Here is a 12,080-nt window from a genome sequence, read left to right as displayed (position 1 = left end):
GCCAAAACCACTAGACTTATAGATGAGTGGTTCTTTAAAACCAATTTAACCAAAGACCAGGTTCTTCTGATCCAAAGGACCAGCCACATGCCCAGGTCAATATACAACTCAGATCTCACCCAAAAATCACACTGTTGCCAACCCTTTAGTATCTGAAATCTAAAGTTTTATTCAAAGAAAGAAAGAAAGAAAGAAAGAAAGAAAGAAAGAAAGAAAGAAAGAAAGAAAGAAAGAAAGGTGAATGTTAAAATTGGTTAAAGGAATCAAATACATACAATAACTGCAAAGTTCTTGGATCAGGCTTGTACCAGTGATGGAATAAACTGCTGGCTTGATAAGTCTCTGGTTGCTTCGAAATCACTGGAAGGACCTCAGTCCCTTGGTTAGAATGCTTCCATTAGTATAAGTCCTTAGTCCAGAAGTTTAAGCTGGAAAGAGGCAGAATGGAGGTGTTTCCAGGGCCTTTTTTTTGGTTCTGCCATGTGGAGAGAACCCATTGTTTCAAACAAAGCCCTCAGCACAGCTAGTAGAAAATTACAGGTAAAAGATGGGGTTTGGAATGACATGGGCAAGTCACATGTCCAGGCATAACTTTGCTTAGTCACAGCAGGAAATTACCTATACCCCAGACAGCACGTTTGCAGGACAGTCCATTCAGTGTACATGGTCTCCCATGGTCCACTGTCGGTTAAGTGTTTCTTGATGAGCCACTTAATATGGGTCATTACACATATTGAATCTATTTCCCCATGTTAAGTATCCCCACACCTTCCCCACACCTTCTTGTCAACTGTCTAAAAAGGACCATCTTGATTATCACTACTTGGTTATCTCCTGCTGATAATAGCTCATCTTAACTAATTGGCCTCTTACAGTTGGTGTGGCTACTTCCACTTTTTCATGTTCTCTGTATGTATAAATATCTTCTTACTATATGTTCCATTCTATGCATCTGATGAAGTGAGCTGTAGCCCACGAAAGCTTATCCTCAGATAAATTTGTTCATCTCTAAGGTGCCACAAGTACTCCTGTTCTTTTTGTGGATACAGACTAACACGGCTGCTACTCTGAAACCTTAATTTGAATAGTCCCTCCAAGATGTGCCGACTAAACACCTTGTGGGTGTTATCCCAGGAGCAAACAGTTGAAATCCTGGTATAGAGCCAATACTCATAACTTCAAATACAAAAATGATACGTGCATACAGATAGCATAATCAGATTCAGCAAATCATAACCTTTTCATAGACATCTTACATGCCACATTTTATACAAGATTTGTTGCAAATATATAACAGTGGTTGCAACAATGATCTATATGGTCATGTTTCAATCAGATAACATCACAAACATCATACAGCAGAATCTTATAACTTTACCTACAATGTTGCCACACATATTTTACTGTGACAATAATTATCAGCAAATTATGAGTTTACCTATGATACCTCACAAGGCAAACTTTGTACAAAATTTATCATAGTTTTGTAAAAGTGGTGAACATGGGGGTACAGTGTGTCACAATGGTCCGCCAAGAGCTAAGAACTAGCTGTCAAGACAGCTGACCATCATGGTTACTGCAAGATGTTTGTACGGGAAACAGTTTACAAGCTATGTAGAAGATTGGGTTGCACAACTGTTGAAGGGAGACGTGTCATTTGAGGTGAGGTGGGTCTCAGAGCTAACTCAATCAATCTTGAAAATACTGAACATCCCTGGAGGCAGCACTTTGTTTACTGTCTGGGCCAAGTGGAGACCGGTGATCAGCACAGGGAGCAGATCCAGAACGCCAGGGATGGGAACCGCCCCTCTGGGAACTTGCTCCTTTTTACAAGGAGTTTGACCAGGTGCTGGGTCCCGTGCTGCAACCCCAGCACTTCACAACAGCCACACCAGCCTGCACAGTCACCTTCTCACCCCTGAACGCAGCACAGGGCCAGCGGGGAGCCAGCAAGCACTGGATGAGGCAGCCAAAGTGATTCTCGGGCTCACTGTGGTCTCCAAGGCGGCTTTGCTGCTGGAGCAGCTGCAGCACATCCTGGGTCCCTACTCGGAGGGGCTTTCTGATGCCCCCCAGAGGGGCTGCCCGCGGCGGAAGCAGCATCAGAAACACAAGAGGCACAGGTTGCCCCTGAGCCTGGTCAGTGTCTGGTGGCACGTCTGTTATTAATCTAGGAATGGGAGGGATTTCCAATTTATTACCCAAAGCAGAATGTATTGCAAGCCAAAGGCAGCTGCATGTAGCCAGTAGTGGCAGGTTGCAGGCACCACCTTGAATTCAAAAGGGAGATTGGGAGCACAAACAACACTGAAACAAGCATTTAACATTAAACTTGGACTAGAAACTCACACATTCTTACAGAGCTGTGCTTAGGGTTGCCAGGTTTGGTTGGACGTATTCCTGGAAGTTTCATCACGTTACATAACAGATTAATCTTTAATTCCTGGAGGGTTGGCAATCCTAGATGAACTGTGACGGGTTCGGTCACAGAGACCTCCTTGGGGCTGCCACCTGATGTGCTGAGACTACCTCTGAGCCCGTTTGCCCTGCCAGCTTGGGTCTCCAGTATCCTGTCTTGTTGAGCCAGACATGCCAGTCTGCTTCAACACAAACCCCCAGGTTTGAACCACGTGCCCCAAAGCTGCAGACTTAACTGAAAACAGCTTAAGAACTGTTCCTGTCTCTAGCACCCAGACATCAAGTTCCCAATGGGATCCAAACCCCAAATGAATCCGTTTTACTCTGCATAAAGTTTATACAGGGTAAACTCATAAATTGTCTGCCCCCTATAATACTGATAGAGAGATCTGCACAGCTGTTTGCTCCCCCAGGAATTAATTACTTGCTCTGGGTTACTTAATAAGTCAAAAGTGATTTTATTACATATAAAAAGTGGGATTTAAGTGGTTCCAAGCAATAACAGACAGAACAAAGTAAGTTACCAAGCAAAATAAAACAAAACACACAGATCTAAGCCTAATGCAGTAGGAAAATAAATGCAGGTAAATTTCACCCTCAGAGATGTTCCAATAAGCTTCTTTGACAGACTAGACTCCTTCCTAGTCTGGGTCCAACAATCACTCACACCCCCATAGTTACTGTCATTTTTTCCAGTTTCTTTCAGGCATCTCTTTGGGATGGAGAGGCTACCTCTTCAGCCAGCTGAAGACAAAATGGAGGGGCTTCCAGGGCCTTATATAATCTTTCTCTTGTGCCACATCACAGCCACACAATGGGGTCTCTAGCCACCTGGGCAAGTCACCTGTCTATGAACGATTCAGCTTTTTGCAGGCCGAAGCCATTGTTTACATGTTAGTTTGAACATTCCCAGGAAAGGTCAGATGGGGATTGGCGTCTCTCAAAGTCCATTGTTAGTTAAGTGCTCCAATTACTTGAATAGCCCCTTCACACTATGTTTACCAATCTGCCTCACCTGCTTCCTACAGCAACGATCATGTCCCTCAATATACTGGCCACGCTCCTACTTATACAGCCCAAAATGCCGTTAGCCTTCTTGGAAACAAGGGCACACTGTCAACTCATATCCAGCTTCCCATCCACTGTAACCCCTAGGTCCTTTTCTGCAGAACTGCTGCCTCGCCACTCGGTCCCTAGTCTGTAGCAGTGCATGGGATTCTTCCATCCTAAGTGCAGGACTCTGCACTTGTCCTTCTTAAACCTCATCAGATTTCTTTTGGTCCAATCCTCTAATTTGTCTAGGTCCTTCTGTATCCTATCCCTACTCTCTAGCGTATTTACCACTCCTCCCATTTTAGTGTCATCTGCAAACTTGCTGAGAGTACAATCCACGCCATCCTCCAGATCATTAATGAAGATATTGAACAAAACTGGCCCTAGGACCAACCCTTGGGGCACTCCGCTTCATACCGGTCAACTAGACATGGAGCCATTGATCACTACCCATTGAGCCTGATGATCTAATCAGATTTCTATCCACCTTATAGTCCATTCATCCAGCCTATACTTCTTTAACTTGAAGGCAAGAATACTGTGGGAGACTGTCCATTGCTTTCCCCTCATGCACAGAGCTGGTTATCTCATCATAGAAGGCAATTAGGTTAGTCAGGAATGATTTACCCTTGGTGAATCCATGCTGACTGTTCCTGATCACTTTCTTCTCCTCAAAGTGCTTCAAAATTGATTCCTTAAGGACCTGCTCCATGATTTTTTCCAGGGACTGAGGTAAGGCTGATGGCCTGTAATTCCCTGAATCCTCCTTCTTCCCTTTTTGAAAGATGGGCACTACATTAGCCTTTTTCCAGTGATCCGAGACCTCCCCCGATCGCCATGAGTTTTTAAAGATAATGGCCAGTGGCTCTGCAATCACATCTCCCAACTCCTTTAGCAACCTCAGCTGCAGTGCATCCGCCCCCATGGACTAGTGCTTGTGATGTTATTGATATAATCTGGGACCGTATAGAACATGGTTGCAACCAAAGTCCTGCAGTGGCACCAAATCTTATATAAAGGGGGTCACATAAGGTGCCTAAGACCAGGTTATGGGTTGCTGGTTATGATTATGCTGTCTGTATGAATGTATCATTTTTTAGCTGAAGTTACAAATATTGGCTCTATACTGTCTGTACTTCAAACTTATGCTATGCTTCTGGGTGATGTCCCAGACAGGTTGGTGTTAGCTCTCCCTAGCCTGCCTGATGGCCCATTAAGGACCATCAGCTACACAATTGACCCATTGAGAGAAGGCAGATACGCCCTGTAACTCAGCAAAGTATGCAGGAACTTGCCCAGGTGACTCCAGACTCCATTTTGCTGTAATTTTCCACTGTAAGAACAAAGAAGTGTTCTTACACCTGGAAAAAACTGATATCTCATCTCCATCTGGTCTTCAATCTTGATTTGAACCTGCAGTTTACTCCATCACTGCTACAAGGCTGAACTATGAACTTTGCCATTACTGTATGTAATTGATTCCATTTCACCAATTCTAGCTCTCGTCTCTATCTTTTTCCTTTTATGAATAAACCTTTAGATTTTAGATTCTAAAGGACTGGCAAGAGTGTGATTTGTGGGTAAGATCTGATTTGTATATTGACCTGGGTCTGGGGCTTGATTCTTTGGGATCGAGAGAACCTTTTTCCTTTATTGGAGTGTTGGTTTTCATAACCATTCATCCCAAGGACGAGTGGCACTGGTGGTGATACTGGGAAACTGGAGTGTCTAAGGGAATTGCTTGTTTGACTTGTGGTTAGCCAGTGGGGTGAGACCAAAGTCCTCTTTGTCTGGCTGGTTTGGTTTGCCTTAGAGGTGGAAACACCCCAGCCTTGGGCTGTAACTGCCCTGGTTTAAGTGATTTGTCCTGAATTGGCACTGTCAGTTGGTTCCCGCCAGAACCGCATCTTCACGGTTCTCAGTCAGCTTTTCTGATTAGTCCTGAACCATTTCTTTCTCCACAGAGGGCAGAAACACTTGGAAAACAATTGCAGCTGAGATTCAGGAGAGAGAGTCTGTAAGGAACGATACCCCTGGTGCTTTTTCCTCCCCTGTTGGAGTTTCTTTTGTTTCCCTTCCTGCTTGATGACTCTGTTTGTTGCTTTAATGTCCCCATTCCTTTGTTGAGACAGGCCTGTTTGCCAACCTCAGGTTAGAGCATGTGTTAACACCATAAAGGGGAGTATTATCATTACACGTACATTGTTGTCACACACATTTTATCAGGGCCATACTGACCGGCAAATTATACATTTACAAATAATACCTTGCAAGGTTGTACAAACATTATTACAACAGTGGGTACGGTGTGAACACAAGGGTACATTCTGTCCCCTACCTTCCCCCTCTCGGTCCTTTGTTCACGAGGTGGGGACTTTTCTCAGCTTCCCTGAAATACATAAACCATGGGAACTTGCATTGTCGCTCTGGCCTCCTTTCCCCGGAGGCCCCTCCACCTCTGCCCAGAGCAAAATCCCAATCAACTGTGCCCTGCAGCTGCAGGGATGTCACCGCCTCTGGGTTCCAGGACTGGCAGACTCTGTTAATGGTTCATTCGCTCGTGTATAAGAGGCTGGAGCAGCCCCTGAAGGAGAGAGAGAGGCAGGAACCTCACAGCTCCACAGACACCCAGGAACTGCTCCTTCCCCTGGCACGGAGTCACCCCAGGTGAGTGGGACCGTAGCCCTGTACAGGCAGCCCTGGCATCACATGGCCTTAGAGCAGCCTTCTTATTGTGGGGTCTCTGGTGAGCACAGGGGCTGCGCACACACTGGTTAGGTAGTATAAGGTCTCTGGTGAACACACGGGGGGCTGTGCATAGACTGTTAAGTTATTGTAGGGTCTCTCGTAAGCACAGGCGCTGCGCACAGACCGGTTAGGTAGTATAAGGTCTCTGGTGAACACACAGGGGGCTGCGCACAGGGCTGGGAGCTGGCAGCTGGTCTCTGGGGTTGGGAGGAGACAGTCAGAGGGAACTGATGGGTCTCCTGCCCCACAGGTGTCCCTCGCATTGTCCTGCTGGAAGCTGTGAAGGCCCATCCCGGCCAGCGATGCTGATCCTGAGCTGTCCCTCCAAGCTGCGGCTGCTGGAGGGGATGCTACGGCAGGGCCTGCCTGACATGCTGCCGGTGACCAGGACTCGCCCGACCCACAGGGCCGAACCCTCCCACCCTCAGGCTGTGCAGAGAGCAGGGGAAAGTCCCTCGGAGTCCCCTGGGTGATGGGGCACAGATTGGGCTGGGGTGCAATCCCCTGGGTCGGGGGTACATGGAGGGCTGGCCCCTCCACCTGGTCGGGGGTAGCAGTTTGGGGGGCAGACCCTTTCTCCAGGTCGGGGGCAGCAGTTCAGGGGCCGGGCAGGCTCTCATAGATCCACAGGGGATGTGCTGTACCCCAGCCTGTCACCAGGCCTCTGGGAGCGACCCCTGGAGTGGGCCGGGGCCCGAGGCTGCACACAGCTCACAGGGGCAGGCCCGTGACCTCCACCACTGGGCCTTTGACACCAGCCCTCCCATCTCTCTCCGTGGCTCCCTGCAGCGAATGCAGCCGAGCCAGGCGCCCGCGAGAGGCTTGGACCGGGCCCCTGCGGTGGGTGTTGGCAGAGACTTTGTGTTGGAGGGTCTGTCACTCCAGCTTGGCTGGGCCCCGGCTGAACGCAATGGACTCTGCTTTACCCCCAGTTCTCTCTGCTGACCTAAGGCTGCTCCGTGACTCCTAAACTGGCCTGGCTTGACAATGCTGCCGAGTGTCACTGCAAACCCAGGCTGGGGTGTGGGAGCCCCCGAAGAGCAGCCAGGTCTCTCCAGGGTTCTGGCTCAGTGGGAGGCACCGGGCAGAGCTCGCGGGGTGGAGCAGGAGGGCTGGAGCCCAGAGGCTCCATCTCAGAGGCCCTGGCCTGCCTTGCAGGAAGAGTGGGGCCCCCTGGGCGGCTGGCACTTTGAGGGCTCCTCCAAGGGGCAGAGTAAAAGCTGGGGCCCAGCACCGATCCTGGGGAAACGGGACATCCCCGGACTCTGACCCCTGTGTCTTGGCAGGTCTACGGCACGGTGATGCATGTGAACCGCGGGAACCCGGCTGGCCAGGAGGTGCTGGTGGATTCATGGCCAGAGTTCAAAATGGTCCTCACCCGGCCACGCAGAGAAGTGCGGCCTTTGCTGGGCCCCTCCCATCTGCCCCGCTCCCCTCCCCCCCCGACACCATCACTGCCCTGCTCCCCTCCCCCACCTGACACCATCCCTGCCCCGCTCCCCTCCCCCGCCTGACACCATCACTGTCCCGCTCCCCTCCCCGACTTCCTTGCCCCTTTCCCTGCTTGGTGTCATCTCTATCCCTCCCCCTCCTGGCTGCCCCACCTCCCCACAGCTTGTCTCCCCTTTCTGCTGCTCAGACCCCCCCATCCCATTCTGCCTTAAGTCCCCTGGCTCTATTCATGGGGCCCCTTCCCCCCGCCTCAATCTCTTACTTGGGGCTCGCTCTGCCCTTCTCCCCCGATGCCGTCCCTGAGGGTCGTGGGGGGCAGAGGCTGCGCTCACCCCCAGGCAGTGTCCCCCCTGCAGGTGGCGCGGGACCCAAGTGATTATTTCACCAACTTGTACACGGCCTTTTACCGGGACGAGGGCGCCTGCCGGGCCCTGCTGGGGAACAGCCGCGCCATCGACTGGGGCCAGGCCTTCCAGATACTGGGTGAGCCCCTCCAGCCCTGCTCCATCCAGCACCTGCCACATGGGGGGGAGGACCACTGTGCCCCCCCATGGGCCAATAGCCCCGAGGAGCCTGCCTGGACCCCACCCCCCCCACAGACCAATAGTCCCAATGGACCAATAGTCCTTCTCCATCAAGACCCAGGATCCTGAATGCGCCAAGCTTGGGAACCCCCAGTTGGGTCATGCCGGCTCTCAGTGGCCCTTGGCCCCTCCCTGCTGCTCTCCCCCACCAGGCTGGGCCCCCCACATCCATGGGCACCTTTCGGGGGCCCCTGCTGACAGCGCACGGCTGTCCCTGCAGGGCTGCAGGACGGGGTACATGAGAACATCAGGGACATTGCCAGGGCCAGGGGGCTTGAGATGGAGACGCATCCGCACCGGCTACTACTGCACCCAGACCCGCCTGCCATGCCCCAGTACCGGTAGGTGCCCCAGATATGGGGTGTGTGAGAGAATGGGGCAATGCACACAACCAGCCTGTGCTAGATGGAGGGGGGAGCGGGGATGGGGGAAGGGAAAGACCCTGGGGTGCCAGGCCAGAGGTCTCCATTGCACCCCAGATCAGGTGGCAATGAGTTCCCCAGGCTAACGGTGCTGGCAGAGTGAGGCCATCATCACAGCCCCACACAGCCCCAGGCCTTGGGCACATGCTGCCAAGGATTTCCCATCCTGCTCCGGGGCAGGGCTGAGTCAGCCCTAGAGCTTCGCCGGGGGCAGGGGCAGCCCAGCCTGGCCAAGGAACCTCCTTGGCCCCAGGATGGGGAGAGCAGGGGGAGGGGCAGCCTGTAACCTTCCGTATCCTGGGACGGGCAGCCAGGGGTCCTTGACCCCAGAGCCATCCCCTCTGAGGGGAGGGGGCTCCAAGCACAGAGCCCCCCGGTCCCTCCTTCCCTGTCAGCGGGTAGGTCCCCGGGCAGGGGGTTCGCTGCCCACTGAGCCCTGGTGCTTTCATGTCAGGAGCTGAGCTTAGCCACGGCCCATCGGCAGCGATGGATCTGCTGGGGCTGGACTGGGCCCTGTCAGACAGCCCCTGTGCTGAGGCTGCGGGAGTGTGTCAATCCCCTCCCCCCGCGGGGGTCACTTTCCCCCCATGTGCTGCCTCCTGGCTCGAACCCCTTCCCACAGGGCTCCCCCTTCCCCCCATGTGCCGCCTCCTGGCTCGATCCCCTCCCCCCAGGGCTCCCCCGTCTCCCCCACCCCGGGTCTATCGCCCCTCAGCCTCACCCCCCTTCTTCCTGTGCCAGGTCAGCCCCCTCCAGCCTCCCTCCCCTCCATGGGGGGCACTGGGAGGAGCGTTATGGGTGCTATAGTCACCCAGGATTTGCCATAGCCTCCCCCCCCAGTGCAAAGGCCAAACGTTACGCAGCAGGAGGGGTGGCAATGCCATACCACGCCCCCCGTAGCTCTCGGCTGCTGCTGGCGGCGGTGCTGCCTTCAGAGCTGGGTGGCACACCCCTCCCCCACAGGATACTTTCCATGCCCCCCACACCTCCCAGTTTCAGATTTGGCAGCCCTCCCACTGCCAATTTACTGTCCAGTCCACCTCAGCCCCACAACCGGGAAGAGGATGGCGCTGCCGGACCCTGCTCCCCTCCTATGCCATGTCATACCAGCTCAATCCCTGCTCCCCGGGCTCACTCCCTTGTACCAGATCGAGCCCCCGGCTCACTGCACCCTGCCCCCCCAAGCTGGGTCAATCTCCCCCTGTGCTCACACCTCCCATGTTTGGTTGCTCCCCGCTCCTCTCCCCTAGCCTTACTCCTTCCCCTAGTGGTTGTATTCCCTCTGACCAGGGATGCTGACCCCCTCCCCTTGCTAGGTCAATCCCTTATCTGCTCACCCAACACTGGCCAGCATCTCATCCCTCCTGACCTGTCTTGCAGGCCTGAGAAGGGGCTCAGGCTGGCCCCCGTGTCCCCCGCCCACGCCATGCTGCTCAGAGACACCTGGCCGTTTGGGGGGAACAGCTGGAGCCTGCGCTACCTGAGCCTCCTGATCCGCCACTTCCCCAACGCCTGCCTGCTGGCCCCTGAGGGGACCCCCATCTCCTGGTGCCTCACCGACCCACTGGCTGCCCTGACACACGGTTACACCCTCCCGGAGCATCGTGGCCAGCACCTCGTGAGGTCCGTGGTGGGGACGCTGGCAGCACAGTTGCATGCCTGCAGCTTCCCTGTTTACGGCTGGGTGCTGCCCCACAACGAGCCTTCGCTGCACACCCTGCAACGCCTCGGCTTCCACATCCTGCCTGGGGTGTTCTACCTGCTGGTGGTGAGGCCTGGGTTCGCCCAGTCCCAGCCAGCCAGTGCCCTGGACTCGGCTCAGGACCCTGCGCCCAGCTCTGGGGAACGGCAACACGCCCAACAGCACGTAGCACAGGGGGAGGGGAGCGGAGGAGAAGAGGACACGGCCTAGGGCCCTGCACCCAGCTCTGGGGGACAGCCACGCTCTGCCAGCACATAGCCGTGGGGGAGGGGAGGGGATGGGGACATGGCCCAGCCATGCCCAGGGACCTCCTGCTCTGCTACCCCCCATGAAGGGGACACACTGACCAGGCACCAGGGGAGCTCAGCTGTCAGCCCTTGGGAAGCCGGGGCCTGGTGGAGGAGACTCTCTCATGCTCCATTATCCCCTGCAGCAGGGCAGAGGCTCAGTAGGGGGCGCTCTCCCCTGGCAGTCAGGGCTGGCCCCAAAGAGACCAGGGTGAGGGCTCAGCAGGGGGTCTCTCTCGCTCCCTTCCCCAGGCAGTTTGTTGCTCGGCTGGGCCTGTGGTGGTGGTGTGGGGGGGTCCCCGTTCCAGGTGCTGCGCCTGGTCTTGCCAGAGCTTTGGTGCAAGCTCCCTTGGGCTCCGAGCACATGTCCCAGCTGTGGCCCACCCCTGACCTCCCCTGTGGTGATAGGGGGCAGGTGCTGGCCTTGCACGGCTGCTCCAGGGCCAGCAGCCAGCTGGAAAGCCAGGCCAGGGCTTGTGTTTATGCTGGTGCACTACAGGGGGGAGGGAAGCAGTCACAGGACCCCTCCCCCCCCGTAGAGCCCTGCTGGGCCCAAACCCCGATAGTGTAGACGTACCAAAAGAGAATTTTCTGTAATAGTTTTGATGCCGGTGTGCCTCAGTTTCCTTCTGTACTTTGCATCTCTGCCCAGTGGGTGCCAAAGGGTTAAAAAGCTGCTCCTGGGGCAGAGCAGGGACGGGAGGGGGGTGTCACATGGCTGGGGGCAGGACCTGGGCGTTCAGTATCAAAACCAGACCAACGGAGGCTCCACAAAGAAGAAGAGTTGGGTTTTGGTGGGACTCAGGAGCTCCCAGCTGGGACTGAAAGAGTTGGAGACAGGATCCAGTTTTGGCTCTTTAGCAGCTCAGCTGGGTGGGGCCCTGGCCTGTGTCTTCACCTTCACTTCTCTCTGCTGCCCCAGGGACCTCCCAGGCCGGGTTCCCGGGGACCAATAAACCGTGTGCTGTTTGGAAAAGGCTTTGGGATGTCACTGCAAACACTGGCTGGGGGACACTGGTCCCCACAGAGCAGCCAGGTCTCTCCAGGAGTCTGGCTCAGTGTGACATGCCGGGCAGAGCTCATGGGGTGAAGCAGGAGGGCCGGAGCCATGTGCTCGGCCCTGGAGTAAGACAAGGCAAAAGCAGCTCAAGCTCCCACCCGGTGACCTGGGACAATTACACACCACCTCCCTGGGCGCCTCTAGGAGGCAACACTTCCCCTCTCGCAAGCACAGAGTCTGAGTGTAGCCAAATCCTTTTAATAAAGGAGTGAAACATTGTGGCATTATGTTGAGGAAGCATCACAAACAGGATTCATAACACAAACTATAACACAAAACATTGCGGCATTATGTTGGGGAAACACCACAAACAGGATTCATAACACAAACCATGAGCAAAAGACGCATCCCTAA

General features: G+C 54.2%; 1 protein-coding gene across 2 annotated transcripts in view; it reads left to right on the top strand.

Annotated features, from left to right (window-relative positions):
- LOC123368862 (glycine N-acyltransferase-like protein 3) overlaps nt 1-11,684 on the top strand; it is a 15,263-nt gene extending 3,579 nt beyond the window's left edge. The window contains exons 1-6 of one of the 2 annotated variants that reach the window (XM_045014041.1): nt 5,663-6,138; nt 6,470-6,599; nt 7,506-7,613; nt 8,028-8,154; nt 8,476-8,596; nt 10,058-11,684. In XM_045014041.1, the coding sequence (XP_044869976.1) occupies nt 6,017-6,138; nt 6,470-6,599; nt 7,506-7,613; nt 8,028-8,154; nt 8,476-8,596; nt 10,058-10,589 (1,140 nt within the window). In that variant the 5' untranslated portion in view covers nt 5,663-6,016 and the 3' untranslated portion in view covers nt 10,590-11,684. Of the gene's footprint in view, nt 1-5,662; nt 6,139-6,469; nt 6,600-7,505; nt 7,614-8,027; nt 8,155-8,475; nt 8,597-10,057 lie in introns of those variants that run through there. The other variant, XM_045014042.1, reaches the window with a different exon arrangement.
- Nucleotides 11,685-12,080: the final 396 nt, after the last annotated feature.

Source organism: Mauremys mutica, chromosome 4, assembly GCF_020497125.1.
Source record: "Mauremys mutica isolate MM-2020 ecotype Southern chromosome 4, ASM2049712v1, whole genome shotgun sequence".
NCBI classification, from domain to species: Eukaryota; Metazoa; Chordata; order Testudines; family Geoemydidae; genus Mauremys; species Mauremys mutica.
The sequence above is the reverse complement of the archived record's forward strand: the minus strand, read 5'-3'. Positions and strand labels throughout refer to the sequence as shown.